This window comes from Cupressus sempervirens, chromosome 7 (assembly GCF_028749045.1).
Source record: "Cupressus sempervirens isolate cs-2001-9-10 chromosome 7, ASM2874904v1, whole genome shotgun sequence".
In the NCBI taxonomy this organism is placed as follows: domain Eukaryota; kingdom Viridiplantae; phylum Streptophyta; class Pinopsida; order Cupressales; family Cupressaceae; genus Cupressus; species Cupressus sempervirens.
In genome coordinates, this window is record NC_143124.1 from 928,923,342 (window position 1) to 928,945,268 (window position 21,927).

At 37.7% G+C, this 21,927-nt stretch overlaps 1 protein-coding gene across 1 annotated transcript in view; it reads left to right on the forward strand.

Moving 5' to 3' along the window:
• LOC149550607 (uncharacterized) overlaps positions 1-21,927 on the forward strand; it is a 291,830-nt gene that overhangs the window by 155,669 nt on the left and 114,234 nt on the right. The window contains exon 10 of the mRNA XM_089793598.1: positions 9,355-9,459. Coding sequence (XP_089649724.1) covers positions 9,355-9,459 — 105 coding nt within the window. The remainder of the gene's footprint in view (positions 1-9,354; positions 9,460-21,927) is intronic.

The following is a 21,927-nucleotide window of genomic DNA, read 5'->3' on the forward strand; positions in this document are numbered from 1 at the left end:
AGATTTTGTGGCCGATGGGTTCATGACGTCGGTAAAGATTTATAGCCGACGGATAGATTAGTATTGCTATGTAGCCGACGGACCCCTTTGGGAAGGTTCGGTGGGAAGTACTTATACCCTGTCTGAGATCATTGTAAATCATCGGATCTTATCCTAGCTTATCTGATCTTATGCTCTGTATGTAATCTCTTGGCATATGCGAATGATAAACGGAGTACTATTGTTGCTGTTCTTGTTCATAGTCTGTGTGCATTAATCCATTGATCTATGTGGTAAACACATGCCTTTGATGATAAATTATGAGCTTCAAAATGTTCAAGGCGTGGAGAAATTTTCTGCCATCTACTGTCCATAATAAAATTGCTCCATTGGCTCCAAACTCCGAAACTTTATAGGGACTGAGGCACTTTACTCTGAATTTACTGGGCTTGATTTTATTCTTTCCATTAAATTTCAATACTAATTGGCCCAATGTTAACGTCATCTAACAGAGATGTATGTTGTGCCAAAATTTCCTCTGTTGTTGTGCCACCTTTGTTACCCATTGAGCCATTGCCCTTTTCTCATCGAATTAGTTTAAGGAATAGAGCCTCCCTTGCAAGCTCTCTATATCACCCAATCTGTTATTAGTGTTTATTCATAGGCTTAGAAGTTAGAACCATAAACTTAGTAGGTATTGCCTCTTGTTGTGCATACATGAGTTGAAAGTGTGTGTCTCGTAGTCACCTTGTAGGTGCGGTAAGCCAACAACACCAAGGGCAATTTTTCTTCCCAATGTTCACCCTCAACTCCGCACGACTTGTAGGTGACTCCTATCAAGATTTTATTAGTTGCCTCTGCTTGGCTGTTCACTTGAGGATAGTATGGCCATTACAGTGTGTGATACATCTTAAACTCTATAGTGAGTAGTTTGGTAACATGGTTAACAAAATGGCTGCCTTTGTCATTGGTCCGCTGAATCGGGCTGCCATACCTCGTTATTATTTGTTCACAAATGCATGTTGTAGTGCTCAAGGTTTAGTTGTTTGACAATGTGTGTGCTTTCACCCATTTGGTGTAGTACTCAGTGGCTGCTACAATATATTGGCACCTTCAGGCACGACTAACCCTTAGGGGTCGAACGAAATCTAACCCCCATCTTTCAAACAACTATTGGGAATGAGAAGGGTTGAGCTGAAAAGTTCCATTTGAGAGGTTTTCTTGCTTGTTAAAAAGTATTGCATCCTATGACTCACTCTCTTGCATGATTATGCAATGTTGGCCACCATAGGCTCGCCAGGAGCACTTTTCTCGCTATTGTATTAGGACCCATGTGCCTTCTTGCCAGTCCTTCGTGGGCTTCCTTGAGCACTCCTGGTACTTATTCCATTACACATCGTCTGAACACTTGATCTGGTCCCATTTGGTATAGTAGGTCGTTGATTAATTGAAATTTCTTGCTCCCAAGGACAAACTTTCTCCGTTCTCCTAGAGGCATGTCCTGTGGACAAATACTCCACTATGCTTGTATATCATGGAGGGAGTGCGACAATTTGAAATTGATGTGCGTCAAGGAAGTCATCGTTTATTCCGACAAATGGCTCGCCTAACTTAATATGTGATAGCTGATCAATAGTCACATGACTATGTCCTGACTGCACAATGACTTTTAATGTGAACTCTTGGAGTAGCAAAAGCCATCGTCTAACCCTCCCTTGAATAATGGGCTTATTAACCACGTAAATGAGGGCTTGGTGGTCCATATAGAAAGTAAATGGTGTGGCCAGTGGGTAGTGCTAGAATTTCTAAACGAAGTAGAACAGTCTGACGGCCTCTTGTTCTGTGCTATTGTATTCTTCTCCGCATTGGACAACCTATTTGCAAAATATATTGCATGATCCAGTCCATGCACCCTTTCCCGAGCCAAGGTAGCCCCGATGGAATAATTTGATGCGTCTACATATACATGGAATTCTTTGTCCCAGTTACGGAATGCTAGAATAGGGGGCACCCAACAACCTTGATTTTAATTCCTAGAAGGCTTCCCCTTCTACCTTCTCCCAGTTGTAGGGCTCTTCCTTGTGAACTTATCCAACGGGTATGAGGTTTGTGCAATTTTTTTGATGATGTGGCAATAGTATCCAATGTGGCCGAGGAATGATTTGACTCCAGTCACATTCGTAGGTGCCTCTGTTTCCGCTATCACTTGTACTTTATTTGGGTCTATTTTTAGTTGTGTCTTGCAGACTATGTAGTCGAGTAACTTCCGCTGTGACACCATAAAACGACACTTCTTTGGGTTGAGTGCTAGGTGAGCTCGTTGACACCATTCCATACACTCCCTTAAAGTTGCAACATGCTTGCCCTCCCCACTAAACATGAACCCTTTGTTGAGAAAAGCCTTGAAGTTTCCTAGTGACATTTTGTCAAAGATGTGTGGGATGATTTGTTGAAAGGTCGTTGGCGCATTGTAGAGGCCGAAGGGCATCTGATTGTATGTGTATTCACCATCCTCCACTACAAAGGTTGTTTTTAATTTATCTTCCTCTGCAATGGATATCTGGTTATATCTAGAAAATCCATCGATGCATGAATAAATTTCATGGCCCGCTACCACCTCCAAAATGCTATCAGTGAACGAGATGGGGAACAGGTCATTGATAAAATCCACACAAATGCGGATCATGGTTTGCTTCCTTTTGCAAGGAGATGACAATGGGGGAAACCTACTTGTCTCAACTCAAAAAATGATACCTGCCTCAAACATCCGTTCAGTCTTGGCATTCACTCTTGCAGCATAATTCTTATTCATTCGGTATGACATCTTCTATATAGGTTGGGCTTTTGTAACCTGAGGAATTCGGTGTACACATAGGTCTAAAGGTACACCCTTTAAATCCTTATATGTCTAGGCAACCACATCCTTGTACTCCATAAAGGTTTTGAATGCCGCTGTCTTTAGTACCGGATTCCAGTCATCTTGCTTCAGGATCTGTTTTGGGTTTTGGTCATCTTTGAGGTTTATCTCCTTCAATTTGGCTTCTTTTTATCTGATAGGGTCATCCTTGGGGAATTGGTGGGTAGGACTTTTTGTAACTTGAGCTTCTCGTTCCTTTTATTCTTTATATTTTAGAGGGAACCCATTCTGCTCTTCTTCGATTTCAAGCGCATTACAAGATGGATTGAATAGTTCATAATCACTCATTTGCCAATTGAATAAGGCATCCATGGAGTTTGTATCGTCCTTTAAGCACTCCCCCAACTCCAATATGCCTTCGTTGTGGGGTTCCATACTCCTTTTCCCTTTGCCTACTACGCTGTCGGATTTTGAATCTGAGGAGGATGCCATTTCCTCTTAGAGTATCTAAGTTCTGAGGTCAATCGTTGACTTTCTCCCCCCTTCTCAAAAGATAAAGTATTCTTTTTCCAATTGTGATTGGCTTTGGCAGTCGCTAGCCACCCTCTCCCTAGGATAGCTTATATCCCTTACATTAAAGAGGGATTACTATGAAATCCAAGGTAAACAGTTGTGTGTCGATAGTTACTTGTTGTGCCATTAAGGTTTCAAGGGGCTTAATGCCATGTTGGTCAACACCCAAGAGGTTAAAGATCACCGACCACGTCGACTTCTTGAGGCTCTTCCAAGTGTTTTCGGACAAAGCATTCACCCTTGACTTACCATCAACAATGGTGTGGGTGAGAATGGTGCCTAAAATACCCATCTCTACTACAATAGGGTTTCATCCGTTGTTTACTGTAAGTATCATTGGGTCTACTGTGGAACCACCATGAGCCTCGATCCGTTCTAGTGTACTTGTTGGAGCGGTTGAGTTGCTCAACAGGGCTATTCTTAGGTGGGGCATCGTGTCAAGTAGGTCCTTGACCTATACAGGTATCTCTAATTGCATCATTTGCCTCATAATATTTTGTTTTGCCATTGCTCAGTAAGGAGTGTTGGCTATATCCCTTATCTTCCTTGGAGCCTACAATTCTTTCTCAATCTCGGCCTTCGCCTCTAGCACCCTTTGTTTTTCCATACGAGGGTTTGAATATGCGGTCTTATTGGTTTGTGCTAGTGTGATTGCTAGGATTTCTTCTTCCATACCTCTCCCTTCGAGGTTAAGGAGGTTGACGCCAGATTTCAGATAGTTTGTGTCCTCGTGCTCTCCCAACCCACACCATCTTCATAGCTTCTATGGAGTTTCCTGCTTCTGGCAATCCCAAGAAAAGTGTCCCTACTGATTGCAATTTCTACATTGTATCATTGGTCTTTCCTTCGCATCATGCTAGATTAGGGTGCGGTCAATTTTGTTATTGTTATTCCCTTGGCCTCCTTGTCGGTTATTTCTATAGTTGCCAGATGTCGCAGTATTTTTATTTTTTTGAGCATCCCTTCTAGATGTGGAGGGTTGCTCTTGTGTGAGCAACACTTGTTGGTTCCTGGCCCTCATGTTGCAGGGACATTCTTTAATGGAATGTCCCATGATTCTTGTCTTTTATGCCAATTATGAATGGATCATCGCCCTGTCAAAAATGAGTTGTTTTTAGTTTCTTTTTTATATATTGTTTGTTGTTCTACTCCATGTGGTGATGCAATATAAATACGTTTGCATCCCTATCCTTATGGTCAAGCATCATTCCTATCAGGTTTCTTCCGTTGTGTTTACATGGCCTCATGTACATTTGTATATAGTTATTTTAATAGGTATTAACTTACCTAGGGAGTGGAATTATTAATTCGATTTATAGTACTTAGGCATTATATATTGAATTATTTAATTGACATCCTATTGTTATTATTATTATTTTGTCTAGTAATCAATTAGCCATCCTATTGATATATTCTCTTAATTAGTTAATTTGTTTATTTTTTAAAATATAACTATCAAGCTCAGGATATCACAGTCATATCCTCCTGAAATTGCTTGTTCTCAAGCTATTATGATTTTCATTTGAATCATTAGATCTCGATAGGCCCTTAGTTTATTGTTTATTTTCCAAGTTTGAAGATAATGATACCAACGAGAGTCGAAGATAAATTCATTGATGCTACGACTAGTTCAACCTTAAGAGGTTGTTATGCTAATAGGATTAGTGAATGTAGGATTGATTCATGTTTAGTATTTAGTCATTGATTGAGCATGATTGGTGGTTGAATAATAAAGAATTACAAATTGTAGATCAATTGATAGATTTCATGTCCAAATTATTCTCAATGAATAATCAAAATGGTTTTAAGCCAGCATGATGGATCTAAGATGTCTTATTGTTGTAGTAGATAAATCATTGAATGATCTATTGATGAATGACTTGAATGATGATCCGTTGCTTTCAAGGATTAATGTATGTTACTATGCATCGAAAATGAAATTATTTTAAGAGGATGAGTGGTAACCCTAATAGATTTAATAGTTAGCATATTAGACTCAAGTACTTTTTACTTCTTGCATGCCCTTCATAAGAGGGTAAAAATTTCAATCTCGTAGGGTGCTAGACACTCATGGATAGGTAGGCTCCCTCAAGGCATTAGGACTACATGTTCGTACCCATCTTGGAATCTTTCCTCAAGGCATTAGGACTGCATGTTCATACCCATCTTGGAATCTTTCCTCAAGCCATTTGAAACTATGTCCTTACCCATCCTAGAATCTACCTATCGCAAGAGGATTTACTCTGCCACTACTAGATCGACATAAATCACTTGTATTTATGAACTAATATTTATCATTTGTATAATCATGTTTTTAGGCTAATTTATCACCTGCATTCAATAGTTTGATTGATTGAAATGTTTATAATTGTATTCACCCTACAGGATAACAAGATCATAGCGCTCTGAAACCACTTGTAATGTCCCCTCCCAGGTCCATCATGATTGATGTCTTTAAATGAAATGTAATGTTTATAATAGTCATTTTAGTGGTCAAATGATGTTATTATTTGAATTTAGGACCAAAGAATATAGATGTTATGTAAGTGGCTTGGACACCATCTTAGGACACCCTCAAATTTTATAGCTCCAAGCTCATTCCACTTTATTTACGGATCACTAACTCCTATTCTCTATTGTGATACAATCCAAAGATTGGATTTATACAAGCTCGTCCTTGGTAGCAACATATGTTTCTTACTAGAGATCAAATAGCACTATTAGAAATCTTAATCATGTGGAACATGACTACTTTAGGAAGGCGGGGAGGGAGGGGTAACAATGTTTGTCGGCAATAAATTATTAGTATACTTAATGCTAGAAGTTTTTGGTAAGGGAGTTGCATGGTTGGTTGTAGCGAAGGGGTGTTTCTCTTGGTTTGCTTGACCAACAAGAATAGTATATAAGGATTGTTGGAAGTAATGTAAAGACAAAGTTGGTATGGACTTTTTTGGAATCAATAGAATAAATGATATTTTTTTGAATTCCATGGTATTATGGAAGAAGATTTATTGTATATTGCAATTAATTCTGAGTATTGGTATGGTAGATAGAAGTACTAGTAAAAACTTTAGCGTACACTTTGGGTAGAACTCATCTACACCCTCCTCAAATTGTATAGGAAAATAAATCTCTTCTTGCCCAAGCCTTGACATGCCATCAGTTGCAATCAGTTTATCGATTTTGATGAGGGGGAGGTATCTACACAATTAAATCCATAGCTCAATTTTTTTTTTCCAAGCGGGGAATATTGCTAATTGTAGATCCCATAATAATATTTCTTGTCAGTTTTACTATTTCAGAATACGGGGGGAGCATGTGAAGTCCACATAGGTGCTGAACCTTGGAGAGTGATTCCAATTTCTCACTGTCAGGAGTTAATTTATTATAAATACTACTTTTCCCAATGTTCTAAATAAGTATGGGCTTACCAAAACCTCCCACTTCATAATCATATGACATACCTTCATTTTGTTGATCTGACAGACAACAATATTGTCATGTTCCCTCTTTAGTTTGACTAGCAAAGTTATGTGAGTTAGCTAGTTGTGGATAGAAACTTGTATAGGATATTCAGTGACCGGGCTTGACTTTACAGGCAGTTGGGAGCCAGTTGGGTGTAGTTCCTTGATTTTAGAGGGTATCCCTACATTTTAGGATGATTTGGCAATTTCCAGATGTGAGGTTCCATGGGATCATTCCATGGTTTCAGTTTCAGGATGACAGGGTGTGTTCACTAGTTTCTAGGAGCATCCCTAGATTATAGGGAAGGGACTGCCAGTTGATCCATCTCGTCCGGTATTAGTAACTGACAGGTGACATGGTCAATTTCACATTTATTTGGTTGGTTTGGGCTTTCATAGGCAAAATGGGGAATATTTTAATATATTTAAATATTTTCTAAGATAAGATTTAAATAATTTATAGTAAGGCTATTTATATAGCCATTTTGGAGTAATAAGGGGAATATGGCTTTGTTTGGTTAGATGTGCCCTTGTGTTATAGCTCATTGGAAAGGTCTTGAATTATCATAAACTATTTTCACTATCTAGAGACTTTTTGGCATTTTGAGTTATGACATTTTAATAAAGTAATGTTTTTGCTATAGCCTGGACGCCTTTATTTCGGAAAATGTTATTTTATTATAAAGTGCAAATTGTAATTCTCATTTAGGGTTCGGTTTGCACTTGGGAGGAGTTATAAGGAGATGAAGACCTAATTGTGGAGTATCTTTTGGCATTTGAAACTCTTGAGATTGGAAATTGCTCTAGTTGAGCGATTCAAAGGCTTGGGATGAAAATCCTAAGTCTAGAGTGTTGGGATGCAAACCTCAACAAGGATTTGGTGATTTAGTAGTGCAGTTGGAAGGTACTATTCTCTATGGCAAGCATTGACATTTTTGATTTTTCATAGCACCATTTATTAGAAGGAAACATCACATTCAGCTAGGCAGCCAGCCTATTCCAGCTTGGGTGTTTCTTCTAGAGGCAGCTCGGGCTTGAATTGTGGGTGCCATTCCTTATTAGCAGCCATGTTTTGCAGTTTGGAGATCATATAGGGCTTTGTGACAGCGAGCTCTCCATTTTTTGTGATTGTAAAACCCTTCTACAGCTAGCATCAGGTTCATTGTAGACAGCAGCAAATCCATTTGATATATTTCGTTCTTTGACTGCAAAAATCTTGATATTATGCCTGGTACGATTTGAATCATTTCTAGATTGTTAAATATTTTCAATATATGAATGCTGCTCATCATTTTTAGTTCGCAGTTATTTGTTATTTGTCATTTACTTGAATATATCTTCAAAAATGCCTAAAAACTTGAAAATGAGATAAAACCAAAAAGATATCAGAATTCTCTGAAGTCTATCCAGAAGCACAAAATTCCAGTCAAAGTCCTGAATTTTGAAATAAACATCAATTTCCAAGGTCGCTGGGATTGGGTATCCTTCAAATATTTCATTTGCTTTTCCAATTTCCCTATTCAAATACCAAGCACTGATATTCTTCACTCTAAATAAACCTGCCAAAGGTTAGTCCATCTTATTCCATGCAATTTCTGTGCTGCAATTTCACAGCTCACCAAGTCAATAGTTAAATCCAGGGACAGAGATGCCTATGATAGTCTCAAGAAAATCGTGGTCATTTTGTTTCACCAATAAGGTGACTGTATTTGCAGGCTACAAAAGCGCATAATAAATGTTTTTGATCATGTTGATTGCCTCTCCTTCACCCCTATAATCTATTAATTTGAGCAGAGGTAATTAGATCCAATCTAATCTTTGAAAAGAAGAAGCAACAGTTTTAGTTGTGGAAAAGTGATCGAAAAGACTTGGAGCCAATCCTCTCTCTCTAGCACTTTTTGAAAAGCCTTTTCAAGTCTAATATGCTGCTCCCTCAAGTTAGAAATTGGTAAAAAGAAAATGATTGAAGCAGAATAATAGAGGAAATTATGTGAGCATTAAAGTTTACATATCTTTTGTGTATGTGTTACTATATTATATTTTCCTCTGCAGTTGTGATTAAATTCTCTTTTCTTCGGGATATATAGGAACCTTATTTTTTAATCTTTCATGCTTATTTGGAGCATTTACAAATTCTTTCCAGATTCGATAAATTTAGCAAGCTATTTACACCTTGTTTTTAATATAAATAATGAGAAAATGTTATGCAATGCTTTGGAAATAAAACTGATATAATGAGTCAGCTATAGGGCTAGCAGGTTAAATAATTTCTCAGAATCAAATTTCACTTGAAGATATAATTGATATTTGTGGCTAGTGGAGTTAGTAATCCATTCAGCTGAAACATGAAATAAACAGCCAATTAACAACCCTCAAGATTATGCAAATATATTGTCTATTTTTCTCACAATAATATTATTTTCTTGTGTTAAGTTAACAAAATTTTATGTTCTCATACATTATTTGGATGGTGCTTTGCAGTGTATCCAATCTCAAAATGGTGTCTTGGCTTATGTAGCTTCACTTGCGATCAAGAGCTCATTAAAATTTTGTGTAGATGGACCAATGGACAACTATATTTCAAAGGTAATATGCGGCAGACAACAATAAATATTTTTCTTAGTTAGTATCTAGTTTCTCAAGTCCACAACTAAGAGATTCTGATTATTTATCATGTATGCATGTTTGTGCAGTTACATTGTCCTTGTGTTAGTTATATCTGTCGAAAAATATGTCCTAAAAATGACTCATTATGTCTAAGATGAAAGACAAATTAGAAACCAACTGTTGGAGAAATTGGTAATGATTTCAGAAATTTTCATCTGAATTTTTGAGGTACAGCTAGCTCTTATGATGTGATTTGGGTTTTTGCGGTATGCTTTTAACTAAAAAGGAGAACTAGTGAACTAATCCCTGAGCATAGGCATGCTGCAGATGCAGATTACCGATTTATAAACTCATGAACAAAGGTAAAAGAAGAAAATAATGCAAATTCAACTTTCTCACTCTAACATATAATCAAAAGAGAGGTTTAAATGATTTACATTTAAATTCATAAATATTCCAGAAGTCAAAGTTTGCAGTATGTGTAACCATATTAAATGACAAGACATGAAAAGATAAGATAAGATAAAATATTAATGTCCAACAAGAGACCACTAGAAGGGTCTGAGGGACTGTAAGTTACAATAGAGAGAGAAAAGCAAAGGGGAAATCAAATGGTTCGTGGGGAAAGAGCTAACATTCAAAGCCAAAGAGCCAAGTGAGGCACCACCTAGAGGCTGAGAGCGGTGGAGAACAACCAATAACAGTCAATCGGTCAATTGTAAGTAACCCAAAATTGAAGGGTAGTTGTTGGGGCAAGAGGGGGATCAGAGACTGAGACCATCTCTGAGTACCACTATGGGTGGAGGGTTGATGCCTCTATCTTTGAACTCTGTGAAGTCTCACAGATCTGGTATGATCTGGAGTAGGCTGGCTTTGTGAACGCTTGCTGCCTCTAGTGGGGGCAACTGACAGAAAGAAGGAAGTGATGAGCTGATCAGAAACATGTTTTGTGGGGGACTGAAGCTGCAATCCTGAAGACACGTGGCCTAGTAGAGGTAAAGCACCAAGCATCACTGGTTAGTATATTTGATGAAAGAAAGATTGATAGTCCTTAAATAGACAACGGAACCTCCTGCAGATTTTGTAATAGATGGGGTAGTGGAATAAAATGTGTAGCTCTATCTTGACCCACGCGATATCACCTAGATGACAAATCTGGTCGCTGTGGTCAATCTAGTGATCGGTGTAGGTGTCAAGCCAATGGGAGCCCACCCTCAAGGATGCCAACGGGATATGCAGAGCATGAGTCCAACACTCCTCAATGTAGTAAGGACACATAATTATCCCATCTCGAAGGTCAATTTAGTGCTTTGCATAAAAGGTCATCCTTGGATGAAGACGCCCTAGGGGATCGATCCAAGTCGTGTGGATATATCTCCTATAAATGTCCATCTGAAAATCCTCATTCAACTCCAACTGGGTAGGGAGTAGATAAGTGGGGGCATCCACTGATTATTGGAATAGAGTGGGATGGTAAATCTCAATGCCAATAGAAGCTAAAAGTGTAGAGGCCTGAGCATACTAACAACGGGTCCGACTAGTACGATCGAACGTTGTAATCGCCTTTGAGGATTGATACACCAAGTAAGAATATTTGTTTCGACCCTCATCATAGTCAATAAAACACCTAAGGCGATGGAGGAACTAGTTCAAGTGGAAGATGGTGCCAAGCATGAGGGGTGAGCGCTAAACGTGGCCAAAATGATGCTAGTGGGAGTAGTCTAAAGGCACCTAATGAAGCATTTAAGGATGGTCTGAACATGTTTGGCAAATGCCCAAAAGCAAGGAGGGAGGGGCCCCAAACCACAAAGAAATAAAGAATAGTCAGTCTGATGAGAGAATACATGACGAAGATCTTGGACCCAATGTCTTGAAAGTGGTGTAGGAAGCGTTGTCGCTCAAGCAACACAAGGGAGGCCAAACCTTTGTTCACTCGGGGTTGTATGGCTGGTCTCATACTAGAACGGGGCCTAGAAAATTTGATGCCCAAATAGGTGTAAGTAGATGAAATCTCTATCTCCTTGCCCTAAAAGAAGAAGTGAGGATGAGAGGTCTTCAAACAATTGAAGACCATAAACTAGGTCTTAGCTAGGTTAACCATGAGCTGTCTTTTGTTGCTGAAGGAAACAAAACCAACCAAAAGGCGTTGGAGGTCCTCAGGGGAGGAGGCCAAAAGAATTACGTCATCAACAAAAAGGAGGATGGATATCAGGACCAAGTATAAATAACAAGCATCTTCGGGGATCAAGAAGTCCCTAAGGAAAGCCTCAAGTTTGTCAATGTAGATGCCGAATATAGTGGGCAAAAGTGGGCATCCTTGCTTGAGCCCGATAGTGCTCTGAATAGGTTCCAAGAATCCCTAAGGAGTTTTGGACTGGCCAACAACACACTCATAAAGTCTCATAATAGAAGTCAAGAGAATCTCAAGAATCTCGATATCCTACAAGTCTCTGAAATAAGGCCACCCAAGGGACAGAGGAGAAGGCTTTTCGAAAGTCTACAAAGCAACAATAGACTTTCGCCAAATGTTTCTTAGCTTCCTCAATAATAGCACAAAGAATCAAGATGTGGTCCATAGTTTGAAAATCTATGCTGAAACCAACTTGACCTCTAGCCTAACAGTGTCATTTGTTGAGCTCTGTGGAAAGAATGTTATATAGATTAATAGCATAAAGCTTGGCAAAGGTGTGACTGACCTTGATACTCCTATAATTGATGGGGTCCAAAGCCGACTCGACTTTGTGGATTAGACAGATGAACTGCCATGAGCAAGAGGAAAGGAAACAAATGCAAACAACTCTGTTGAAGAGCACAATGTAGAAAGAGCCCAAGATCGAGATTTCCATTTTGAAGAGTTCTACGTGGAACCCTTCCTTATTAGTTGCTTTGCTATTGCACATGGATCTAACACCCTTACAAATATTGGTGAGGGTAAAGAGATGACAACAAGAAGTGGAGTTGGGGTGGATGGGGGGCTTGTCAGGGATGTTGTAGAGGGTGGAGTTGTGAGAGGCAAGTGCACAAAAGTCCTTGAGGAATGCCTCGAGTTTGTCAATCTAGATGCCGAATAAAGTGGGCAAAAGTGGGCATCCTTGCTTTACCCAGATAGTGCTCTGAATAGGTTCCGAGAATGCCTAAGGAGTTCTGGATTGACCAACAACACACTCATAAAGTCTCATAATAGTAGTCAAGGGAATTTCGAGAATCCTGATATCCTACAAGTCTTTGAAATAAGGTCAACCAAGGGACATAGTAGAAGGCTCTTTGAAAGTCTACAAAGTAGCAATAGGCTTTTGCCAAATGTTGCCTAGCCTCCTTGATGATAGCACAAAGAATCAAGATGTGGTCCATAGTTTGAAAATTTGTCCTAAAACCAACCTGACCTGTAGCCTAACAATGTCATTTGTTGAGCTCCGTGGAAAGAATGCTATGTAGATTAATAGCATAAAGCTTGGCAAAGGTGTGACTAACCATTATACTCCTATCAAAACCAACTTGACTTTGTGGATTAGATAGATGAAGTGCCTTGAGCAAGGGGAAAGGAAACCAATGCAAACAACTTTGTTAAAGAGCACAGTGAAGAAAGAGCCCAAGATCAAGATACCCATGTTGAAGAGTTCTGCTTGGAACGCTTCCTTATTAGTTGCTTTGCTATTGTGCATATATCTAACAACCTTATAGATATTGGTGAGGGTAAAGAGATGACAATGAGAAGTGGGGTTGGGGTGGATGGGGGGCTTGTTAGGGATGTTGTAGAGGGTGGAGCTATGAGAGGTAAATGCACAAATGTCCAGGTTGGAGGGGATTGGAGAAAAGGATATGCCAAAAGTGCTCGGGGGACAACAAGGAGGAGGCGCAAAGGGACTTGCACTACGATAGGAAAAAGGTACACTTCTTATGGCGAAGAAGGTGGCAACAGGAGAGTCTCAGTTGGGGAAATGAAGGGGCCTCATGGAGAAAGCAGTGCTGACCAAGCGGTGGAAAGACTTGCAATCTTCGTTGAACCACTATTCTATGGGCAAGATTGGGTTGGTGGGGGTTGCCGGGGAAAGAGGTGGTATGGTGGGGGAAGGAGAGGGCGACAAACTTTAGAATGGCAGTTGTAAGATGATGCAACATGGTAGAGACACAAAAGGTGTTAGTGAAGAGCAACTAGAGAAGAAACTGCTTGAGGTAGGAATTGAAAAGGTCACGGTCACCCTCAAAAGAGGAGAAAATGGTGCGAGTGGGAAGTGACTCCAAGGAAGGAGGGGGGTGGGGATGTAGGGGAGTTCTTGATAAGATTATTATTAAATTTAGTATTTTTATAAGATATCAAATTATTATATCAATTGATATAGTGGCAATATAAAAATGATATAATTTCATAAACAATAATATAATCTTTAATTATATTATAATATCGTCTACATAAATTTAAAATAACGAAAATTATATTTATCAAATCTTATAAATGAAAGTTTACCAATGATTATAATATAAATTTAAATTGAAAATATTCAAACAAGTAATAATCTCATCAAATAAATGATAACATTAAGATAGAAAAGTAATAGAAAAATAAATAAACAATATTGGATATTAGTTCCATTAATCAATATAAATTTAAAATATGATAATAATCATAACACCAATAATTAATATAATTACTAGATAGCAATTATCATCATCCATGATAATGAATCTACTCCTCAATAATGGACATGACCAACCAACCTATGCTTGAAGGTGTGTGTCTCTTCAATTTTCAAGTGATTAATCCCAAACTTCTATTTGCAAGATATAATATGGGGTTCGAACTATTTTGAAGAGAGATTACTGGTATATTTTATATTACTATCTTATCCTTATAAATGACTTTGACTACTGCATTGAGAATCTTCTATTAAATACGGATAAGAGGAAGATCAACAATTGAGAGGAGGAACGTGGGGAAAGTATAGCACGAGGAATGGGAGGAAGAAGCGGCCAATATTGTTAGTGGACCATTACAGAACTGCACACATAAGGAGGGACTGAGACATCCAGATAGTATTGGGAGTGTGCAATGGAGGTATTCACACTAGGGTCAATCATACAGAGACTCTTGAGAGATCATTACAAGAGGAAAGCCAGGGAGAGAAGCACGGGCCAAGAAAAGGTGATAAGATATAACATGGGTACATCTAATCGACCTCGTCTAGAAAGTGGTGAAGACAATTAATACAGCTATTATATCTGCCACGAAAATTCCATAATTTATATCCATCATTTTATGCAGAATTTGGAAATGATGGGATAAATGACATCCATAATTAATTTACTAAACAAACCTAGCAACAGTAAACAAAGAATGGATTATTAAAGATCGATTATCATAAGAAGAATCACGATAGGGGAATCTATCTTCTACCATCTAATGAAAGGAATCAGTAAGGAATTCACATCATTAGTAATAGAGTATAGTTATTACATACTTAAATAGTGACTAGTATCCTCATTAAAAGGGGATTATACAGATTTCAGATATCAAATTAGAAAACCAGACACCATTATCATCTCTTATGAAGAGAAAAACAAATCATAACATATTATTCTGATAATGACAGAGACTGAGTTATGAAGAAGTCAAGGGCAATCAGTAATTCTGATGAGAATTAAAGAATTAATAAAATACCGAGACTCACTTTTCCCTTCATTCTTATATGGTTTTGAGCATGGCTGCAAATATTATTTGTGGAGTTTATTATAATCAATGAGAGCCAGTCATTATGAAGAAGAGAGAGATAGAATTACAGATGAGAATCAGAACCAACGTAAGGGATATATGCGACTACTAGATATGAAGAGATAATTACAGTGGAAGCACACACCGAGATCATACATAATGCCTAGGTATTTTCACTCAGCAAACAAGAGGGCTCCTTTTTGAGGAGGAATGAAGGAAAATTCAATCAATGAAGAAGTAGAACAGACTGGTTATTGCCCATTCCTATTGAAGAGCGTTGTCTTAGATTGATAGATGGCTTGGATACAAATATAGAAATAAAGCCTTCTATTACATAGTCTGTACACACTCAATTGGGAGAACAATACATGACCAAAAAAAAATGACAATTCGTGATTTATATATTATCTAATATTAATCATTTGGAAAAATGAGGAATGAGAAATTAGCAATGGTCCTAGTTCTTTGAATTAGCCAACCAAGGGACATTACAGTTTGAATATCAAGACATTGATGAAAAGGTCATTTTTGGAGCCAAAGGGAATTAATAAATTATATTATTCAAATATGTGGCTAAGTATAAAGCAAAAGACATTTAAGTAAAAAGTGTGGTCATGAAGACACTTGGCATTGAGCATGAAGAAGCCTTTGTATTGAAATCTTATAAACATAATGCCTTGCAAGGATCTATTCATTCTATGGCTATTGTTATTTAATGTTTCATTTTTGGAGCCAAAGGGAATTAATAAATTATATTATTCAAATATGTGCCCAAGTATAAAGCAAAAGACATTTAAGTAAAAGGTGTGGTCATGAAGACTCTTGGCGTTGAGCATGAAGAGCCTTTGTATTGAAATCTCATAAACAGAATGCCTTGCAAGGATCTATTCATTCTATGGCTATTGTTATTTAATGTGCACTGTGTGTTTGTAGATTGAAACGAGGGTTTCAACATTGTTAGAGAATCGAGAATTCTTCACCATTCGAGCACTTTGAATTTGTGAAACACCAAGTGAATTGTGTTTTATCCATCAACTATTTGATTTGCATTCTTCCTGAGAATTAGATGGTGCTGATGTACATCATTCAATCATATCTACTGTAGTGTTGGAGGTAGAAGGTTTTAATTCAGCGTGGGTATTTCTCTGCAAACATACCACAAGTTTGGTGTCATATTGTAGAGCTTTATTGTGGCAATAATCTGCATTGGATAGCTGTGTTTCATGTACAACAACATCTGTACCTCATACTTGGAGTGATCTGAGTTAATGTTTAGGCTAGCATCCATACAAGGAGTGTGGTGTGAGTTTTCAAGTGCTACAAATCAGGTTCTTGCAGCACAAATATTCAATGCCAAGTTGCATATCAGGTGCCTAATATATTAAGTTTAATACTCATGCGTTCATGCTTGTAATAATTGCAAATTAAAATGGTTGTAATTGAAAGTTTTCTACTGGTGTTTCATATTAATTTTAACTTTGGTGTTTAGTTTGGGAGCATTACTCATATAATTGAAAAAGCAAAAGAATTGAAAATTTCAAAACTCAAAACAAAACCAAAAGTAATTCTTCAGCGTAAATTCTAAGTGAGCCACCAGGGCTCTTTATAGTGGTATCAGAGCTGGCATGATAAGTGTTTGACAAAATGTCAAACCACTAGTTTTGAAGTTGGAACCGGTTGGGGTTGCTTATAGTGCTATTAGAGCTTGCATAGTAAGTGTTTAACAAAATTTCAAACCACTAGAATTGAAGTTGGAACCAGTTGGGGTTATTTTCAAGTGTAACATTTGTAATATCCAGCTGGTCACTGAGCAAGGAATAACCTGCAGGGAGAGGCTCAGTGGAGGAGGGGGAAAGGCCCTGAATCCACAAGTTGAGTTTGTGAGCCTTTCTAACCTGCTTATTGACTAGTCTAGCCTGGACAAGTTCCTCAACCCCTAAAAGTGGAGTGGAGCTCATAGTGGTGCAAACTAAGGCCCAAGATTTCGGCTACTGCTCTTTTTTAGAAGCAAGGGTAGATTGCTTACAAACAAGCTCGACTTGCTGGTCTTTATGTCATGTACATGTTCTTTATTAGAGTCCACCGATTGCTTAAGGTCAATTGAGATGCAAGCCAAATTGGAAGAAAAACCAACAATCTCTGTTTTTAATGTTGGACAATATCTTTCAACAATGTGTTTTCTGTTTCCAGTTTTGCCATGCAATCAATGATCTGTTGATATGTTATAGGTGTGGATAGGGGGTCCATGTTTCTGACAACCACAAGAGCATGAAGATCTTGCAATATGGAGATAGAATAGTGACAAAATCGCATTGGAACAAAACACCGAAGTTACAGAATGTGTACAATCACAAACCAAGGAGTGTGAAGCGCACAACAACAAACCACTAGTAGGAATAGATGCCCAAATTTGCCACCCAACAAGCAAGGAAAAAGAAAGGTAAACATGGATTAGAATCTAAAGTTGTACAAAAGGTAAAACGCTGAACACCAAAACAACACCAACAAAGTTAGGAAAAACCTATTCCCGACCAGCCTACAAGGTCTACTGGAAGCCATGCCCACAAACGAAGAAGACAGTTATATTGTGAGCGCACACAGAAACACTGACCAATAAAAGGCAGCTTGTGAGGCACAAGAGAAAGATGATAAAGAGCAATACGTGGGCAGGTGACCTATGGGAAACAATGCACAAACAAGTAACAGGCAACCCGCTGGTAAAAGTTTGCTGTGAAGGAAAGATGAAAGACCAGTTGCGGCATTGAGCAGAGTCCAGTGACCATAGAGAATAGGGCCACAACATCTTTGTGATGGGAACAATATGAAGACGCCCAACAAGGAAGAGCATACAAAATATGCAAAGGGAAAAGAGAAAGATGCTTAATCCAGATACTCGGTCTAGGCGAGGAGTGCATGAGGAGGGCTAACAATGGCGGACACATGCAGAAAGAGAACCTCAGAGTTCTTCATACAAGATCAAAATTATTATTGAGATCATAACCAAAAGCATCTTAGAAACAAAAAAATCCATCATAATAACTATTAGTTTATTTTGTAGTCGAATAAAATATTAAGTTTAAACAAACACACAGTTTTGAAATATATATCTTCAAATTGCTTTTGCTGCCAAAAAAAACACAACACAAAGTTCATAATGTCCTCGTAAAAACTGGTGGCATTCCAAGATTTCGAGAACTATTCTCCCTATTTTTCATTTTTTTTGTTTTAATCCCTTTGTCTACTTATCCTCTTTTTTGTCGAAAAGCATATATATGTACATATGCATCTATACACATACCTACACATACAAACACACACACACATACATATTGTAATAACCCCAATAGGTTATAATTTCTTCAAACACCAAAAATCTTTATACTTCAGTTGTTTGACATTTCGTCAAACACTTTGCAAGCAAGCTCTGATACCACTGTAATAAACCTCCTCAAATCTGCCCTCAAAAAATGTTGATGAAAGCTCAAGGAATTTCATCAAACAATTCACATGCAAGGGACGTATGACTGATATAGTATTTCAGCTAGCTTCAAATGACTTTTTTTTCAATTTGCTTCAATGAGAATCTTGTGCTAGAAGACTACAATGGAAAAAGAACCTGGTTGTAGATGGCTATAATAATTTCCTTCAATGCTGCCCCTTCTGCTTTGCTTTTTTCGAATTGCTTTTTCAGCCTGCTTTTTTCGGTTTTGCTTTTTCGTACTGCTTTTTCATACTTTCTTTTTCAGCCTGCTTTTTCGGTTCCGCTTTTTCGGACTGCTTTTTCGTATCTACTTTTTCGCATTGCTACTATGTTGAATCTCAAGACCATATCTTTCAATGGCATCAAGATTTTCAGCTTGAAGGGATTTCGTCTTTCAAACTATTGAGACATAATCTCCAAGGAATTCCCCAATTTCTTTGATATTTCCAAGCATGCTAAAATAGAAGCTCTTCCATTTCTTTTATAGTGTTCTCACAAGAGCTCCATCTTTCGTTTTCTCAATGTGGGATAAAAGATAACTCCCTTTATGCAACTTATGTCTCCAATGTGTTATAAAATAAAGGGGATTCTTTTAATTTAAATATTTCCCACAAGCTATAGTCTATGCATTAATAAAGTTAAATATTTAAATTTAACTTTATAAAATAGCTTTATCAATGCATAACAAATCTTATCAATGATAAACAAGTCTTCTTGTCGATTTTAAACAATTACCATCGACATACCACTGCCACTGGATGTCCGACCATATCCAAGATGACTTACTATAAATAGTAAGTATGCCCAAAGTTGCCTCAAAACCCCTTAGAAAGACGTGCAACTGAAACTATCTAGGCCAAATGGCCTCTAAGCCCCTTTAATGTCCTGGTTAGCCTACGGGACCGTGGGGAAATAGGCTAATGACAACATCATGCTATGAATGCTAAAAAGGGGACATTACACATACATACATACATACATACATACATAGATATAGTTATACACATATATGTGTGTGTGTGTATGTACATATATACACACATATACATATACATATATACTCTTTTCTAATTAAATGCATATTCAACACACTTTTTCCAAGCAAAAACATGAGATATGAAGTCTTCAAGTTTCAAGGTCAAAACCACAAGGAGAGACAATCAAAGATTATTGACAGCAATCATTAAAGTAAAGATTACACCAATTTGACATAGTTTCCCAACAAAATGCTAGGAGTGATTTAGAAATATATAATGACATCTATATTAAATAATATATCGCACCTTAATGTCCCCATTTTCGTGAGCATCAATTTCAGTGGTTTAGGGTCCTTATAGGCAAATACGATGGTTAGAAAGCCTTATTTTAGAGATATTTAGTATCTTAGTTGGTAGTTGGTAATGCTTTCATCTACATATTCATGGTGTATTTAGAGGCATTGCTATTTACGCGGTGTCCTAGCTCCATTTTAATATACTTATACTTAAAGTAAGTCAAAGTGTTGATAGAGGCCAACCTCCTATTTATAGTAAATCACTCCAGTTACTGATGAATGTAGTGAGCTACCTCCTGGTAATGTCAGAATTAATTTACAATGGTTAATGATGGAGTTATAATACTATAATTATTAAGTGTATATTATTAATTGAATTAAGAAGTGACTATAATAAATTAATTTATAGTCATTTTAGTTATTATAGCTCTCCAACTTTTTCAAGAAACTACTTCATTAAGAGGATTTAGAACAAAGAATGTTTTACCCCACATTGCTTTAAGTGCAAGCATTCACCAACTAAAGAAGCTATATAAGCAATGCTATCCTTTCACTTGAGATATGTTGTAATATCCTAGACCCAAAGAGCAATGGAAGTGATTGACCAAAAATGCAAATTAAGTGTGGAGAGTGGAGCCAACAGTGGGAAAGTTAGGAATAGTAGTTGAAAGAATCACAGAATACTCGCAAGGTATATCCAAGGTATATCGAATTATGTATTAAACTTCATGTGTTTAAACCAAGTGAGTGCATATAACAAAATATTTGCAAACTACACACAATGATACTAGGAAGTGCAAGCAATAAATATATCTTCAATATAACATAATGTGAATCAACATAATAATGGAACTTGGATTCTGGGCATGAGGAAGATTGTTGACCACGTGACCCCTTCCTGATGACTCGTGTTCGTATTGCCCTTACACCAATAGACAACTCGACCTTCCTAGAAGAGCTTGTTTGATCCCTCAGCTGAGACATGGTCTGTTATGCTGTTGTTGAGGCCCCTTACTACACTCTGAAATCAGTTGCTAGTCACCATATGGTTTTGTTACACTGCCTGAGAGTGATAGAGAGTCAATGCCTTATGCAGACGCATTCATGTGCCCCTCTCAACTAATCAACATGACCACGTTGAGGGAAGAAGACAAATGTTTGCTATCACTGGAGAACTCAATCCAAATCAGGTACCGATATAACCAACGTATACACTCCCAATGCCACCTTACTGACCCTATGTTTTCTAGTACCAAACCTAAATTGATACAGCAGTGAATACTAACTCCGGTGACATCTTAGTTACTTAAACTGATTGCTAACTAATCCCTTGTGTCCAAACGTATTTGGGAATAGATAATGTGATTACTTCCCAGGAATGACCAAGGCTTCCAAATGCTTAGAAATGTTAGCAGACTTTTGGATATGGAGCCAACTGAAGGTCGATTTATCTTGCCAACTTCTTGCTCGACTCTGAGCAAAACTTTCAATGAGATGCTGGGGCTACGTCCAACTTCTCAACTGTATCGAGGGGTTTCATCGTCAAGAGTAACTTGCCACATTTAAGCAACCTTTCATTTGCATAATATTATATTTCATGGTGACAATCCCAAGGAAGCTCATTGCTTTTATAACCTCGATATGAGGGTAAGTGCAAATAACTAGGCAATGTGGGATAAAAGCCATTTTCATCTTCTAGTCACTTAAGTTACTTTTGTTATAAAATGATTTTAAATCATAAAGTAACTTTATAAATCTGCTTTATAAAATAAATTGATTTAATTATAGAAAAGCACATCCACTTAAATATTTCCCCAAATAAACCAAATAAACTCTTGTGGCTGGCTAACATCCTCAAGATCAATGCCATTAGCCTATCCGGATGGGGAGATAGACCACAAGGTGCCCATAAGGCCTAGCGTGGAGAAGGGGAGATTACATATGTATTGAGATTATTCTATTGAGTTATTTTCTTTGTTGTTGTAG